This window comes from Mugil cephalus, chromosome 12 (genome assembly GCF_022458985.1).
Source record: "Mugil cephalus isolate CIBA_MC_2020 chromosome 12, CIBA_Mcephalus_1.1, whole genome shotgun sequence".
NCBI lineage: Eukaryota > Metazoa > Chordata > Actinopteri > Mugiliformes > Mugilidae > Mugil > Mugil cephalus.
In genome coordinates, this window is record NC_061781.1 from 8,397,501 (window position 1) to 8,415,028 (window position 17,528).

Genomic DNA, 17,528 nt, shown 5'->3' on the forward strand with positions numbered 1-17,528 from the left:
TTTTTATCAACAAAGCTGCTCAGCTGCTCAGAAAACTCCCTGCTCAGTTCAGCTCACATCGACAGATGTAAATAACTTTGTTCTTGTCAAGAGGACCATCTGGTAGGGCTTTGAAGTTGAACTTGCCATTCAACTTTTGGCATTTTTTGCCAGCTGTGACGTTACAGAGATTATTAATGCGCTCTGCGGGGTGAAAGTATTTAGCACCCTCATACTAGCCTACAGTATTACAGCTGCTTTGATCACTTCCTGATTCGGGCCGTGGTCTTAATAACAGACGGTGCACGTTTAAAAAAAAAAAAAAGATTGGTGAGTTTGTGCTAATGCATCATTCACATGGTACCTTTGACAGCCTAATATATACAGTATATTTTAACGATGTGAGGTAAGGGCCTGTTTTACACTTCTCAGACAGGTCACTCCTTATCAGGACGGTGTCAAACTCAGTAAACAAATATTGTGACACGCAGTGCCAGTGAGTTAGCTGTTCTTTGTTTTTAATACTTTTTGGACAAAAACTGAGGTCCAGACAGAGAGCAATAAGTTACATCAGGCTGGTAACAAGGCGGTACTTTGCAGCAGCATCAATTCATCATTGTTCATCATCACAGTCTACTTATGGGACTTCTGGCCAAAAAGAAAAATGTAACATTGCCAGCATTACACAGCACGAGAGAAGGTGTCCATCACTGTTGCTGTCTTCAAACCCCCAGTCCACGCCCTGGTGTGAGAGGAAAAATGCATCTCGAGTCGTGCGCTAGCAGTTATGTGAACAGACATTCTGATTTATTGCCTATATTAGGAGAGTAGCCCTTGACTTGAACTTGTGTGGAAGATTGGGATAAATAAGGGCCCTTTTCAGAGGGTGAGCCTGATGTCAGAGAATGTGCACGGTCAATTAAGCCTGTAGAGCAGCTTATTTCAGTTTTACCGCCATGGGCTATCGTTCCATGAGACCAGGCTGGAGGGTGGGTTGAGGAAAAGTCGAGTGTGCTACCTGAGTTAAAGAATCTGTTTTTCTCGCAGTTTGTTTGTTGCGTTTGTTCAAATTAATCAATTATGAAGTTTTGATTGCACCGCGCTGTGTTTTCCAGTGTTTTGAAGAGATGATGCTCTAAAGGTGATTCTTTCTCATTGCGTGCACAGGAATTATTTTGGTTTTTATTCCCGCCAATCAGACGGTAACTCTTTAGGCCTTCCGAATCCTTCCGTTTTCCAGCTCTTCCGTGCACTGTTTGATATGTGTCAGCGCAAACAACACCCACCAGTTGACATTTTTATTCTGTAGGTATAATATGAGCGTAGCAGGAAGTGGTTTCGTTTGGAAACATGTCAAATGCTTTGACTGTACCTGAGATGCCTTGTAATATATGCACATTTTGTGAGCATTAGTCATCATCATTTACTCATTCAACATATAACACAATTATTACTTGGCTAATATTAATAATGACTTACATCGGGGTATTTTTGCACCTATTTTCATCTTCCTTTTGTCCTCCATCATCTTCTCCTTCATCTCCTCCTTTTTTGCCTCCTTCCTTCTTTTTCTTCCTCTCCTCCCTCTGTCTTCTTTTTCTCCTCCTTTTCCTTCTTACTGTCCTTCTTCCTGCTTTTATTCTTCAATTTGTACTTCTTTTCTTGTTTTTGCTGACTAAGTTGAAAAAAAAACACCTTGGTACTAATTGCACAAAATAGTAAGGTCTTAAAAGAGAGAATGATCTTATTTTGCAATAATGAATGTCCAGTGGTGCCAGTTCACAGTTGCAGGCTGCGGACTAATTACTACATTAATTGGAACAGAAGAATGAACGGATGAATAGATGAATGCTAGCATGAACTGAATGGTTCGTACAGACTTAATGGATTACTGCAATTATGTACCGTGGACAAATAATGATTACACACATGCACAAGTCCTTTGTGGACCAACGTGGTTGCTTTAGAAATCTTATCTGGATGTGTTTACTGTACAAGATGAAAGTAAATATAAAAGGGTGTCAGAAGACGGTTATTATTGTTATCTAGATAGGCAGTTGGTGAATTTGAAACTAAATGTGAGCATACGTAATTCTGAATATGTTAGCGAGTCTTATCAGACATAACAGCATTTATGAATGTGTCATAAGGAATGCTTAGAAATTAGAATGTCCTTTTATCTCTTCACAGCGGTACTATAAGCTTTATGTGTTTATGCTTTCACCATGAGAGAAACAATAAATCTGATCCTTTCCTTTCACTCCAGATCCTGGTGACAGTCGCCCAGTGCTCCTCATAGGTGGCTCAGATCGTATTGTCATCGCGAATCTAAATGGAACAGGCCTTCAGCCCCTGCGGTCTCTGAGTGTAAATGGAACGCTGGCATTGGATTTCCAGCACAACCAGGAGACTGTGTGCTGGGTCCTGTCTACAGAGTCCTCTGGGCAACTCCGCTGTTCTGTAACAAGGAATCTGCGTGGATTCACACGGGAACAGGAAATAAGAACTCAGCAAAACTTGAGATGTGTGTTTACATCATTTTCTTTCTCCTGCATTGTCCTGTCCTTTCCTCACTTTTTCTGATATTTTTGAGTGTTCTCGCACTGTGAACTACAAGCATAGAGAACAGTGTCTTTTCAGCTGAGATACACACCACCTAGCATCCTCTCTCACACACAGGCTCACCCTTCTTTCACGTCCCTCCCTTTTTTTTCACGCTCAAACCTGCAAGCTGTCTCTATCTCCTCATTATCTGCGCGGTTTAAGGCAGGTTAGCCTCAGCGGTTTTGGCTTTCACCTTTATCCTATAGTCACCATTCGAGCCCACAAGCTTTGCTACATCAAAACTGCTGCTTTTTTCGGAACTGGTAAATATTCTCACAGACATCAAACACTTTTGATATGAAATGTGCTTGACTTTTAATCATTATTACTCTTATTTTCTGACTGAAATATTTTATTAACAGTTAAACAGTAAAAAGGCTAACATATTGCAAAAAAACAAAACAAAACTGTAGTTAAATAGAAACCTGAACAATGAATGGGAATTTAAATTTAAACTTAAATGAAAGCTTTCATATGATGTCTCCTGTGTCTCTCAGCAGAGATGTCTTAAAAACATCCCTGATGTTGTCTTCACATTGAACTCAGCTTGGGCTTGGACAATTTCAAACTGGGCCAACTGAGTTTCAAAGAGTCTAAGAAAAGGCTTGACTACAGATTACAATTCCGGATATCCAGACTCCCTGCTGCCTTCATTTCATCATTATATTATTTGTCTCTTTAGTTGTCATGAAAACTGTTGAAAAATGCATACGTGTTCCGAGCAGTTTTAAACAAGAATTTCTGTTTTTTTGTTTTTTGTTTTTTTCTGTTGCAGATGTGGAGCACATGGCCATTGACTGGCTGACAGGAAACTTCTATTTCGTTGACCGTGTCACTGACAAGATATTTGTCTGTGACCACAGCGGCGACACATGCGTTACTATCCTACATCTAGATCTACGAAATCCTAAAGGAATAGCTCTGGATCCTCTCATGGGGTGAGTATTCTGCAGCCTAGATAAAGCACCTTTCCCCAAAAGCTCCACCAGAGTCATTTATCACCATGCAGCCGTGTAAGAAAAAAAAATACAGATGAGGGAAGAAAAAAAGTGCATTTCAGTACTCATAATAATTGTGAGTGAGTCACAACTAAGGGATTTAAATGATTCCCTGCCGTTAAAATCAGCGCCAACTCTATGAGCTGTGTAATTTGGTAGATAGCTGGTGATGCTTCAGACAGTTTTTACCGTCTAGACGTTCATTTGTATTCACTGATTTCACCCCACATTTCACAGAAAGAAGTGCTCCTGCAGGACTTTCCATTACAAGCATTTTTTTTTTCTTGTCTCTGACGATCACAAAAAAAATTAATAAATCTTGAGCAAAAATATATTCCCACAGAGCTCGCAGAGAAAACTATTACATTTACAGCATGTGGCTAGCAGTCTTCAGGGATCACAATGTTACTGAATTTATTATGTAGGTATCTTCACAGTGCTTCATGGTGGAGGGAAGCACAAAACAGCAATGTAATTTAAATAAACTGCAAGCACCCGCAGTACTAGAATAAGAACCAATTATCAGCAACTCAGTCTTTTTGCTCTCTGGTTAACTAGGAGAGAGCAGAGCTAATATTGCCTGTGTACATGCACAGACTGCAGGCTCAGAACAATTTTAATTAAACACCTGTTCTAAAAAAAAAAAAAAAAAAGATTTTGGAGATTGTTTTACAACTAGAAACAATGACACACAGGTTCTCAAATGAAAAGGACGGTGTCAATTGTTCTGGCGCTTACAGGACAGTAATGATTCTCTCAAAACCTCATGTAACACTGGAAGTATCTTGTTGCACCGACTAGGTACAACTGTTGTAACCAGCCATCATAAGACCAAAACGGTATTTCACCTTGCATTCTAACCTAACCTATACTGAATTTGAAGGTTACTGCTGGATTACACTGCTGCTTGTGGATTTCTGCTGTAAGTCGTTTATAAGCCGTCAGGTCTAACCAAAATAATTCGCTGCTGGTTGATTATTGACTTGGGCAGTTTGGATTCCGTTTGCTGCGCGTTTGTGCTCTCATTAAATGTAGGTCGACCACTGGAAGCAGTACATGGCTTAGGGTAAATGTGATGCATTTTTCAGTGATTTTGTCTTCATCACTCATGGCTGAAACTCCACCTGCCCACACGAGAGCTGGGCTTTGCACCTTGCCGGCTAGATTGAATGTATAAGACAAAAAAAGTTTTCCAGTCCTCCTTCCTGACTCTAATTGGTGAGAAATAGGTACAACTGTTTCCGAAGAAGCTAGCCTGGGAGTGCTCTGTCAGCCCTGAGCAATGGAGTGAAAACAAAAGAAATCAGGAAGGTGTTAGGTAGCGGCACAGCACGCGGAACAGTGTTTATAGACTATGCTCTGGTTTGGCACTCCATTTTTATCGTTTTTGTACTCTTCGTCTGCATCCCCGCCTCTACTGGATTAGGAATTGTAACTTTGCTACAAAAGCCTTTTGACTGACAACCTTTTCTTCCTTTCTTTCAAGGCTTTCTCAATAAGAGTTTGATGGATAACATGGTTTGTTTATCAGCTAAAAACTTTGTCTGCACTACAAAATTGAAGCTCCCCGCAAGTCCTATTTAAGTTTTGTGTATATACCAATGAAGGGAAAAGATGCGCTTTGAAGATTTGAAGATTCTCTGGCGTGTGCTGATCAGTGCAAGAATCTAAATTTCATGTTACATCGCTGACTCCCTGGAAATTCAGTAAACATACTGCTAATCTTTCCTGAGAAACAAATGTCGTGGAAGACTTGAGTGCTGCCTTGAATAGGATTCCTACTATCAGCTTTAGAGGAGAAGAAAATACATTTTTAACTTATAGGAACACTATTAATATTTGCCACCACCTGATCAAACTCTACGTATTGAGCTTTTGTGTTCTATATGGGTTTTGCACGGAATTTGAAGTCAGTCACCAAAGTCAGCAGGGCCCTGTTCAGACCCCCAGGTGTTCTGAGTGATCAAGTCACAAGTGGCCAGCGTTAAGTACATGCCTTCACACATTAAAATGCGTCTCCGCATGTGTCCCAAAAGAGATGGCTGGAGATCCAATCACAGTTTCACGCTAAGTATGCATACAGCACATAGACTACATCACCTGGGACCAGTAAAATATTGTGCAAACAGCTTCTGTCTCTAATGGATTACCTGCCGACTGTTTGTACGTTTAGTTATTCATCACACATACCCACAGTAAAGCCGACTGCAGTCTTCATAGTAGTGAAATAAAAATCTCACTGACAAGATAAGATAGATAAGACAAGACACTGATCATTAACGGGTTTTACTTTAATAGTAGGATTGGCGGTTTAATCCATGGCTAACTGAAGGCCAGCTTTAATGTCATTGGGAAAGACACTGAACCCAAAGTTCCTCCAAATGGCAGTATGAGTCCAAATGGGTAAATGAAAAACTGTAAAGTTCGCTAATGCTAAGAAAGAAAATCACCTTAAAATTTGGAGCGTTTTCAAGCGGCACCTCCAAATGTAACCCGTGGCATCTGATCTAAAATGTGCCCTGAATGCATCTTGGGTTTGTTCAGACTTATACCTAGACCTGCTCACTTTTCTTTTGCTATCCAATCACCCAGGACGTATTTTAAAACCAGGCCCAAACAGAGTCTATAATTCATTTGTAATTCATGTAATTTTCACAAAAATCTTAAAGCCATCAAGATAGCTATAGACATTAATAGAATATTATAAGAATGTGTTAGGAAATATTGCTAAAAATGAGATCACAATAATTCCCATCGAGTACAAGAAAAGTTTCCAGAATCTTTGACTATTGCAATAAATATTTATCGTAAAAGTATATTTCAGTCCGAAACTGCAAATCTGGACAAAGTCTCTTAAGGAAACTGGTTGAATTAAATGGAGGGAGAAGGTTAGTACTTTAAGAATAAATCACTTAACACTTCTGAAGTATATACCTTCACAGTGTCTCCACAGTCTTCTGTTTCACTTTGAGGTTTTCCATTTTTCATTGGTCCCATGCAGTTTTTCTGTTGTCATGGGGGCTCATTTATAGACTTCAACACGGATCTCATTGTAGCTGCAGAATGCACAGGTACAGCATCAGCAACATCCTAATCCCAGAAAGCGATCATTGGTATGCCACGTGGAGGTGCACCTGTTTGGGGATCTGGGTTCCTTGCTGACATCGACAGTTCTTCCGCGCAGCCTGGTCTAAGGGTTCAAAGGGCAGTCCATCTCTCCCCTGGCATGGCTTGTGCAGATTAAGTCGGCTTCCCATAGCTCTTTGGCTGTGGCTTGTTATTACTGGAAGCCGTTGGAGCTCCATCCTTCACAGAGTCCCAGCAAGACAGCCTGGCAGGCCTTCCATGATAATTACTGAATGTGCCGACCTGAGCAATTCTGAATGTTTTCAGTCATAGCCCATGAGATCTTTACATTAGTTAAATGGCATTTAGTTTATTGCCTGATGTTGTTTATTACCTATGCTAAGAAAGAAATAACACTGCACGCACTACCTGTTCTGCTGGGTTTACACTCCCCGTGTCTTTTAGAATTGATTCTCAAACCCTTCTCATGGTTCGGGGGTGTTAAATGGTCTGGTTCCTTTGTGCATCACACCTTGTCTATCATTTGTGTCTACTCACATACCCTAAGGTTCTCTGCAGCGTGCCATCTAAATGTTCCCAAAATTACCACAAAGGAAATAGGAAACGCTGCTTTTATTACAGTTGCCTCCAGGTTATGGGGCATCTGTCAGGGAAGCAGTCTAACAAGACATTTTATTAAAACGTTGTTCCTTGCCCGTTGTATGTGTTGTTATGATTTATTTACTTTGCCATATTTTTATTTGGTATTTCTTATTGTATGGTACGCTAGTTATTAATTTTTTATTATTATACTTAATGATTTTTCTCCACTTTTTTGATTGTTAGCCTGTCCACAGATAAAGTAATTTTCCTGTCACCCATTGTGTTGCAGCTAACAGGTAATAGTGGACAATGCAGCCTCTGGTTGCCTAGGTAACTCTCTTGTAGTAGATTTTCCACCCTTAATGTTTCTACTGTGTCTCTTGTTATCACCCCTCTCTGTCTGGGAAGATAAATGCTGACAACGCCACTGCCGCCCTATATGGGTTCATGTGATGCTCCTAGACTGCTCTCACCATGGTGAATTTTTTAGTAGTAAACAAAGTCGCCTATGGTGTATCCTTGTGGTAAATGTCTGGGGAACTCAAAGTGTGCTTGCTCCATATGTAAGGCCAAAACATTAAAATCATTGACAGGAGAAGTGAACAACACAAGACCATCTTGCGACAATACAATATTCTGCTGGGAAACTTTTGTACCTGGCATTCATGTGGCTGTTTCTTAGATATGCACCGCCCACCTAGACCAGACCAGGCACCCCCAACCCATAGTAATGATTCTCAGTGATGGCAGAAACCATCCCCAGCAGGAAGTAGCCTGACACAGACACACACACACAAATGGTTTAGGAACAACCTGGCCTCCAAATTCATTAGATCCCAAACTGTTTGGAGGCACAAGGCAGACCTACGAAATATTAGGAAGGTGGTCATAATGTTATGTCTGATTGGTGTATATCTGCCTTTCCCATGGTCCCGACTTGCTATCTGCCCAATTTGCGTCACTAAAAGTTTTTATAACCTATCAATCTCTACAATGTGATGAATTCTTATCAAACTTCCATCGGTTGCTTGTTGACACATCCTCACTTCTGTAGACACTCCATGAGAGCCCATCACTCATCGGTCTCTAGCATCAATCAAGGGATTTTCTTCTAAAGTTGTCTCCTGACAAACTGAGTTTTTACAGTTGGAACATTTTTATTTTTTTGGTTTTGCACCCACAGGCAGAGCAAGTTGTCTAATCTAGATGACAAAGCGTTTGTGTCATTGCTTCCAAAGATGACTCATCTGTGTCTTCTCTGTTGTTAGTGCCTTCAACAACTCGCTTATATGAACACTCTCTGAACTAGTTCGACTTTAAGTAAGGTTTTGTTAGGCTAAGATATGAATCATAATTAATGGAAAGCATTAACGGTGACTAAAGGCAGGAAATTATTCATGAATCATTTTACTTGTTTTACTACAGCTCTTACAGCAGTTGGCACTGTGGTACATAGACTAACTTTTAAAATGTAAAAACAAATGAAAAATTCCACCATTAGAAGCACTGATAAGTGAATGCACAACGTATACCCCAAAGACTTGCATCAAGCAAAATGAGAGCCTTAAGGAAAATCCGCTGACAAAGACAAATATTCTATTTAAGATTAGATTTACTGTTCAAAATTGGTTGCAGAGAAAAGTAGACAAAAGCAGTCATCTAATTCAATTGCAAAGTGTCACTGCAAGAGTTTTGGCTGGCAGATTAATTTGCTAGCTGGAATAATAAAGTAATCATAACTTCTTTTGCTCAGTTATATAAAAAAGAAACCATCTTTGAGATGCACTTGATAGCTTGATATATTTTACCATGGTGATAAGATAGCTCTTTAGAAATAAATAAATACATTGAAAACAGTTGAAGTGCCCTGCGTTGTTGTTTGCCGTTGCTGTTTTTTGTGTTGTTGAGCTATATAAAACTCAGGTACTCTAACATCTCAAATAGCATGTTTGGCTTGTGTCTATGGTATGCTCCAAGTCCAATAAACTAAAAAAATAAATACCAATAACAGAGTCAGTAATGTAAACATGTGTTGTTGTTGTTGTGGTTGTGTTTGTAGTAACACTCAAGACAATTGGCAAGCCGCTTAAATTAACATATGTGAAAATGCAATTTTGTCAGATGGGTTAAACTAAAGGCAAACTCACATGAACCAAACCCATATAATCCACAAACGTGTACTTTTGTGATTAGTGTGGTTCCTTTTCTGTACCATAAAATAAATATGACTTCTGTGGCAAAGCAGGAGATACTCATTGCAAAGACGACAATATCATTTGCAGCACTGAATCATTTATATACTCCCACTGTCTGCAGAATGCTCTTCTTCACTGACTACGGGAATGTGGCCAAGGTTGAGCGCTGCAACATGGACGGCACCAACAGGACCCGGCTGGTGGATTATAGAATAGAGCAGCCCACTGCTGTGGCATTGGACGTGGTCAAGAAGCTGGTGTACTGGGCAGATGCCTACCTGGATTACATCGACGTGGTGGATTACCAAGGCAGGAACAGGCACACCATTATCCATGGGAGCCAAGTGAGTATCACATTTTTACTGCAAGTGCTGCTTGCAGTCTTTCATGGACCCCACGTCACAGACATCACAGGGAATCTGAACAGACAACTGGCTTCACTTATCAGTGCTGTCTCCCTCTTCGTTTGAGAGACTCACTTGTTACAGGGGAGGGAATTTCTTTATTTAATTTTCTGATTTAGGGCACCTTGCTTTATCACTGCAAGACAGGTGGTATATTCGCAGTTGTTACAATTCCCTCTCCTTTTCATAGAACAGGTCTTTTGATCAAGGAGTAGATGGTTTATTTAATTGATGTAATTGAGCCACACGTAGGGTTGTCCTACAAATGAGCATATCAATAGTCTCTTTCCTGAAGTACACTTTTAAGGCCTTTCATCCTAAATTATGATTATTCATTAAAATACCCTTTTAACCATCTTGGTCTGGGTGTTCACCCTCTCTGAGGAAACGAGCATTCATATTAAGCACCTTGTTGTGTGTGTATAGAGGCATCATTTGCATGATATTGGCCCTGTTCACCTGCTCGTGCCCTCATTAGACAAAGGATCTTCATGGCATCTGCATAACAAACATGACGCACCTTCTATCTGTCGCAGACTGTATGTGGTCTTCAGTGTCAAAGGCAATAGCGTGATTGGTCAGAAAAAACTATCGTGCTTCCTGTTTTTTAAATGCAGTTTATACATTCAGTTGTTACATCATTCACTAAGATTTTTTCTCATTTGAAAGTAGGCTAAAGTTTGTCACATTGTCCACAAGAACTGACACATTTGGTCTTGAAAGCAAAGTTCGTTCTTTCTGAAGCGCTGAACTCCAGGGAAGACCACATAGGGCCCTCCCACATCACACGCGTCACACACGCTAAGTATTGTGGGAGATGTTTCTGATCCACTCGAGGGCTGTGAATTGACCTCATGAAAAATCCCTATGATGTCTTCTGGCTTCAACAAGAATTTCCCTTTATATGACGTGGATCTTCTCTGGTGTATTCCATCGTACATTTAGTCCAGGAACTATACTCTCTGTAAAGATGTAAGAACAGTATTATGCACACCTTTTGAAGTAATGTATGTCTTAAGACACTTTCAAAATGCCCCTGTGTCAAAGGGGAGCTCGAAATCCATAAAGAGCCCCTGATGTAAAGTTGTGGGCTATAGCGTAGGTGTAGTCCTTGTGAACACAGCTCATCCAGCCGTGTCACTTTGCGTGGGTGTTAGCCTGTTAAATGTAGCACGGAGGCTGTGGCGTCAGGGCCACTGGCCCCCAGATGGAATGCAGGTTTTGACCCTGCCAAATATATAGACCGAACAGTCCTCCAATCTCTCGTCCCCTTCATGTTTCATGCAACTCCTCACTTATATACTGCATGTGTCACTGTTTTCTTCTTTTTCTTGTGGTTTTACATTTGTTGAACTGCAAGAATGGTGTAAAAGTTCTGCATTTGTATTTCTTTTTCAGGTGTCGTATATTTATTCATTAGCTGTGTTTGAGGACTACCTCTATGCTCTCCACTCTGACCCTTCCAAAGAGGGTTCCACTGTAGAGCTGCTTCAAATGCACAGGTTCAACATCACAGCAGAGAGCAGGACACAAGCCAGCCTGGGGAATTCTAGGGCCCTCCATGTTTACCACAAACTCACTCAGCCAAAAGGTAAAGGACATTTTCTATATAAGTAAACATGTGAAAGTATGTGTCAGAATCGACCCTTATTTTATGACTCACAGGCGGTAGCCCGTGGTAGATCCGAAAGAGGATGCTTCACTGGCTCGTAATGATCTTTGTGTCTTTTTTGACTTTTTCCACAGTCAGGAGTCATGCATGTGAAAGGGATTCGTATGGAAAGCCAGGCGAATGTTCCCACATCTGCCTCCTGAGCGGCAGCTACAAGTCCAGAACTTGCCGCTGTCGTACTGGCTACAGCCTCGGCTTTGATGGAAAGTCTTGCAAAAGTTAGTACATAATGCGCCTTGAATCTAAATAAAAGTCATTCCCTAAAAATCTATTGTTTTCGAAAGTCAAATAAGTTGTATTATACCTGTCTCAGTCAGTGGAAAATTTGGACCTTATGAGTTGGTGCCGTGTTCAAGTTTGTTTGAGTGGGCCTGAGGGAAAGATGCAAACATTTCACCCCTAATTGCAGCTCCGTACTTGTATTTCATGTTCACCGGCGCTGAAAAGCCAACCTCAAATGAATAGTCTGATGCAAATAAGATGAGCTTTTTTAGCATTGTTTAAATTCACCTCAACCAATGGCCTCTCCATGGACCTCTGTTTCAGAGGTCTATCAGTTGTGACATGAATCAATTAGTCTCTCAACTCATTTTGCATTCCTGCCAACTTTGTGACCGCAAAAAGATTTTTAATCCGCTCTCCCCTACCAGCACAGCCTGCCTGGCTGACAGTGACCCAAAAGCCAGCTTTTCACACTTGCCCTGAAAAATCGTGGACAATAGGAAACCAAGAAAGTTATCACGGTTGAGACGAACGAGCTATGACAGGAAATTGCTGATCAATGCTTATGTCTGCCTTGAAATCACCAAGATGAACAAAAGAAATAGTTACTCTAGGAACGGAGGAAGCTATTTTTAATCAGAAAATTTTGCACCTAGCAGATTTTTTTTTATTTTATTTATTTATTTTTTTTAAAAAGCTAGAGCTTCACATCCTCTCAGTTCAGAGTTCTAAAAGCAGACGGAGTAATTTTGAACAATGAACTTTGCTAAAGAACACCACCTGGTACTTCAGGTACTTTTCACTTTATTTCCTGCTTTGGGCTTTTGTACGTACTTATGTGCCCTCCAGGCGTTGTTAGGTGTTCCATGTCTCTATTGTCCTCTCTGGAATTTGCAGTTATTAGTATTTTTTTTATTATTCTATTTCATTTGTATGTGATTTTATTTTACATTCACCTTTTTTTAGGACCTTTCCATGTGAGGACCTGAAAAGTTAAAAATCCATTGGCATTGCCTTCTGTTTGTAATAAACAACAATCCCGGCTCATCCCTCAAAGGGATGTTCTGCATTGCTGCTCTTTTTCATATTTTCATCTCCCTGCAAAGGTCGTGTGTCGCATTAGAGCTGAAGGTGCGCCATCACCCATGCACGGCCGTAGACTGACAGTGATAAAGGTGGGGGCTGGTGAACGCAGAGCCATTTGAAAGTGGCGTTCTGCTATCGACCTGTGGCACAGCTGATTGATTATTACCATAATGAGGTTTTAAGTTTGTCTGCGTTTGTTGGCTGCTCTGATCAATTGCTGGACATTGTGCAGTTGACAATAAAAGCAGAGGATCAAATTGATGACACAATTTGAGGACCCACCACATTTCGATCGGGGTAACGAAGCATTGGGAGACTTGGCATGACAGGTTTGATTTATTCCCCCCTCTGAGATGTTCTGATGACACCAGCTATCTTTCACTTGCTCGCGCTTTCCATCTCCCTAAGCATAATGAGATTTGGTGTTAAATGGTCGTCTTTTTTCATGTAGCAGTCACGCTGGGGTTTGATATCTGGGTCTCTTGCAATGCTTAATTGTCTCTTGGGTAGTTGGGCTCTCCCTCACAAAATGATAAATTGAAGTGACGCATGTGTGGTCCTCACCCCCAGCATCTTAGTCTCTTGGGTAGGGGCTGAGAGCGAGGAGAGGTCTGCTTCTCTCAATGGAAGCCCTCCTTCATTCCTCCTCTTACCTCTCCAGAGGATGCCAAAGGGTTCGAGAACATGCAATCCCCTGAGTGGCTGGTGCGCCTCCAAGGAGCTGCCTCAGCTTTCTAGGCCTTCCTGTTTGCATTCCTACCCAGACGCCGTGTTATTTTAGATCACAAAAAGTGTTCACAGCCAAGGTAAGTATTACGATTGTCTGTTTGCTGAAGCATTTTCCTTCTGTTACTCTCAAGACAGTTTTGTTGCAGGAGCGTGATTGAGGGAGGAGAGTATATTCATTGGCACTGGTTACTGGCTCCATTAAGGTGAATAGATGGCCCAAGCTTTGGCAAACATACGAGAACAATGTGGCCGGTAAAAGGGTTTAATGCTGGGATCAGCGCTGATGAATTAGACCAATTAATGGACACTATCAGTTAAAAGGGGGGGTCTGTACTTTCTTTTTCTTTAGAGCCCAAGAACGATTTCTTCCTGTTCTACGGTAAGGGGCGCCCTGGCGTCATCAGGGGGCTGGATATGAACATCAAGTCCAGTGACGAGCACATGGTGCCAATCGAGGACTTGGTCAACCCTCGTGCCATTGACTACCATGCAGAACTGGGACACATCTACTTTGCTGACACCACCAGTTTTCTTATTGGGCGACAAAAAATCGACGGAACCAACCGAGAGACAATCCTTAAAGATGGTAAGCCCAAGTGCTAACTGCAGCATTTACTAATAATAAATTAAGCTGACTGTATGCAGTGTGCCAGTGGTCCTCCTGTTGCGTTAATGTAATGTCATAGAGGAAAGAGGAAAACAAATAAATGATTTTATAGACAAATCAGCAAATGAAATTGTTAAACGGTATGTGGAAACTAATTTTTATTAATATTAACTCTTCATCTGACTTGTAATACACTGACATATAGATACATACCTATTAAGAGAACCACTTAAAGTCAACCGGAGACAGGATAACCTTTGCATTCTGCATTTAATGTGAATTCCGTTCTGCTGATTTTGTTGTAGAGCTTGACAATGTGGAAGGAATCTCAGTGGACTGGATTGGGAATAACTTGTATTGGACCAACGATGGGTACAGGAAGACAATCAGCGTTGCCAGGCTGGAGAGAGCCTCTCAGACCAGGAAGACTCTGTTGGAGGGGAATATGTCGCACCCCCGGGCCATCGTAGTCGACCCTCTTAACAGGTGAGGGGGAAGAAAGAGCATCTGCCGGTAGTGTGCAAATGTGGCAAGCAAAGCAAAAAAAATAATTTGTAATGTGACAGGTATTGCTTGGTTACGTAGTAGTATGAACATGGGTAAAAATTAGCTAGGTCACGTTTTACATCTGTCTCTGAGTGCAGTTCCATCTAGGTGGAATTGAAACTTTAAATGAAGGCCCACACTGTATTATTTACCTTTGTGTTCCCCTACACTACCGCAGTGACTTTAGATTTTACCTTCATGCTGCACTCTGTAGGTGTTCAGCCTTGTACTCCTCCAACTGCATTCGTGTCTGGGTTTGCTACCTTTGTTTTTATGTTTAGGAAAGAGACCATAGACCTGTCTTTAATTTTAATGTAAGGATGCTTTCATATGTGTTTATTGTTCCAAAACCGGACGTGTTTCCCTCCAGGGCTGGTGTGAACGCAGGAATCTCACTCCTGAACTAAATCCACCCATCAGTGACCGGTTAGACCGTGTGGTCCCAACGTACGCTCACAGCTTTGTTCCATTTCTCGATTAAATAAATTCATGATTTCCTGAAACCTACAATTATCACAAAATAACGACCACAGCTGCTTGCAAGCACATAGTGCTGAGGGTGTGTCACATTGCCCGGTTTTCCACCACTGCCCGGTTTTCCTCCACTGCCCCGTGAGCTGAATCAAGGTCAAATGAAACATGGTAACATATTGTATGATATTACTTCCCGAACTGGAATGGGATATAGGTATGAGCGTACCCTGGGATTACATTGAATCCTTAAATTGCTTTTCTGTCATGATTTTGTGTCAGAAACTATTTTTCTTTCAACCATGCTACAGTACCTGCATGAAGGAAGTGGTGCGACATGTGATAATTTCACATGTCGCAAAAAAATTTGGTTGCCACTTAGCAAGGACCACTGTGACATTTCAGCAATTAGTCGGCTTCAGATGCTGTTGCCAGAAATCTTTTGTTTCAGTAGTGAGCTGCTGTGAGGGGAAAAAAATGGGTGTCATAATCTCTCAACCCAAACTAAAATGGCATGATTAAACCGAGTGAACATTTTCTCTGAAACCTAGCCATCCACTGTTGCAAGAACCACGCCATAATCATTTCATTCATTTAATTCCGTGTAGTTCTCATAGATCATCTCTTTAGCATTTCTATGCAAATTATACGGAGGACTCCGACAGCAGAGGTGGTAATTATGATACAGAGTTGATGCTGCAAAACTCAAATTCATTGAGTGTCTTGAGGATCTTAAGGATTAACACTTTAAGGCTTAAATCGTATTAACACTCACCAAATCCATAGCAGCCGGAGATTAGTTTTCAAGCCTCAGGGGATTGTTCCAAACATTTTGCTATCCACAGCTGTTTCACAGCTCTAGTCACATGCACCAAGCCAAAAATCAAAACTTCTTCATTCTTAGTTGTTGTGTTTTTTTCCCCGCTTCCCCCCTTGTCTCTGACATTTACCAATACCTTCATGTCCTAAATAGCCTGACATTTGCCTTTTCTCTCTAGTACTGTGCCTTGTTCTTCTACCTCAAAATGATACTGATTCACGCATTAGTTTCCAAGTCACATACGTGTCACAGCGCTGCAGACGGGATACGAAAGGGAACTGACATTTGTCACAGTGATTTAAAAGAAACATAATGGTTCGAAAATACCAACGTCTAAGCCACGTGTAAAGAAGAATGAAATAACCCGATGCGTAATAATGAGAGAATAGCATTCACAACTCCAGCCTGAGAGATGTTCTGTAGCAGCAGCAGCAGTGTTGGGGGTGGCAAAATATCAAAATATTTTTTGTATAAGGATTAATAACTTTTACTCCCAACCTTCCCACTGACAGCGCACATGATTAGAAGAGCTAGTTTTTGGCGTCTGAGGGAGCGTTCAGCCTGAACCCGACACTCCTTTGATCTCTATCTGCTTTGCTGGAAGGGTCTCTTCAGGTGAAATGGATGCACCTCTCCAACTGATTTCTTGACTGCATTTTCGAGACCTTATTTTCTGCTCTGTCTGCCACCTCCAGTCTGTGGTGACATGATAAGGACTACTAGTGTCAACTTAATAGTCTCATATCCCCTTTTTTTCTGCTGTATTAGGAATCTCATACACGTATTTGCCAAAATAACCTTTGCGTGGTGCTTTCCTCAGCTCTGGTTAACTTATAGCCTGCTTAGCTTTTTGGTTATTGAAAATGTTGTTCAGATTTAATTTGATTTATTTCTCATATATTTTTCATGAGGATATGTTACATCTTCTAAAGATCAAATAGCAGATTGTATTAAATGAAATATTCACATTATGATCAAAGAAGACACGGAAAAAAAATAATCGATTTATTCGCTCAGTTTTATTCAGATCTGTGGTGGGTAATTCTGTATTTTTTTTTACAGTAACATTGCAAATCTATGTCATCTAGAGCATGTCTGTCTGCATGTAGGTATATGTGTGTGCGCATGTCAGTGCGCAGTGAGTGGGGCGTGAATAATTCATGAGGTCGTAAAGACGACATTGAGACAGAGGGAGCCTTCAAGTCTTCATTCACCTCCATATCCCATTCTGTTTCATCTTCCCTTAGCTGGCCCTCTATCATTGATGAGAAACAGGGGGGCACATGGCTCAGTCAGCAACACTCAAATAGAGCAAATCCCCTGGGCATGCTTACCAGAGAAAAGATCGCGTCAAATCGTTGACCCACTCATGTTTAAGATACCGCCGGCCTTCTGAGAGATGTAGCCTCAGTATACACAAGAAACAATGGGAACTTTTTCTTTTCTTTTTTTTTTTGGTGCAGATATGAGATATCTAACTTTGCCTTGATGTGCAACCAAGCAGCACTTTATGTTGATAATCCTGA

General features: G+C 41.1%; 1 protein-coding gene across 7 annotated transcripts in view; it reads left to right on the forward strand.

Moving 5' to 3' along the window:
* lrp1bb (low density lipoprotein receptor-related protein 1Bb) overlaps window positions 1-17,528 on the forward strand; it is a 262,735-nt gene that overhangs the window by 116,494 nt on the left and 128,713 nt on the right. For all 7 annotated transcript variants that reach the window (XM_047600953.1, XM_047600957.1, XM_047600958.1 and 4 more), the window contains exons 6-12: window positions 2,246-2,503; window positions 3,359-3,521; window positions 9,567-9,789; window positions 11,248-11,440; window positions 11,596-11,739; window positions 13,908-14,144; window positions 14,471-14,651. In XM_047600953.1, coding sequence (XP_047456909.1) covers window positions 2,246-2,503; window positions 3,359-3,521; window positions 9,567-9,789; window positions 11,248-11,440; window positions 11,596-11,739; window positions 13,908-14,144; window positions 14,471-14,651 — 1,399 coding nt within the window. The remainder of the gene's footprint in view (window positions 1-2,245; window positions 2,504-3,358; window positions 3,522-9,566; window positions 9,790-11,247; window positions 11,441-11,595; window positions 11,740-13,907; window positions 14,145-14,470; window positions 14,652-17,528) is intronic.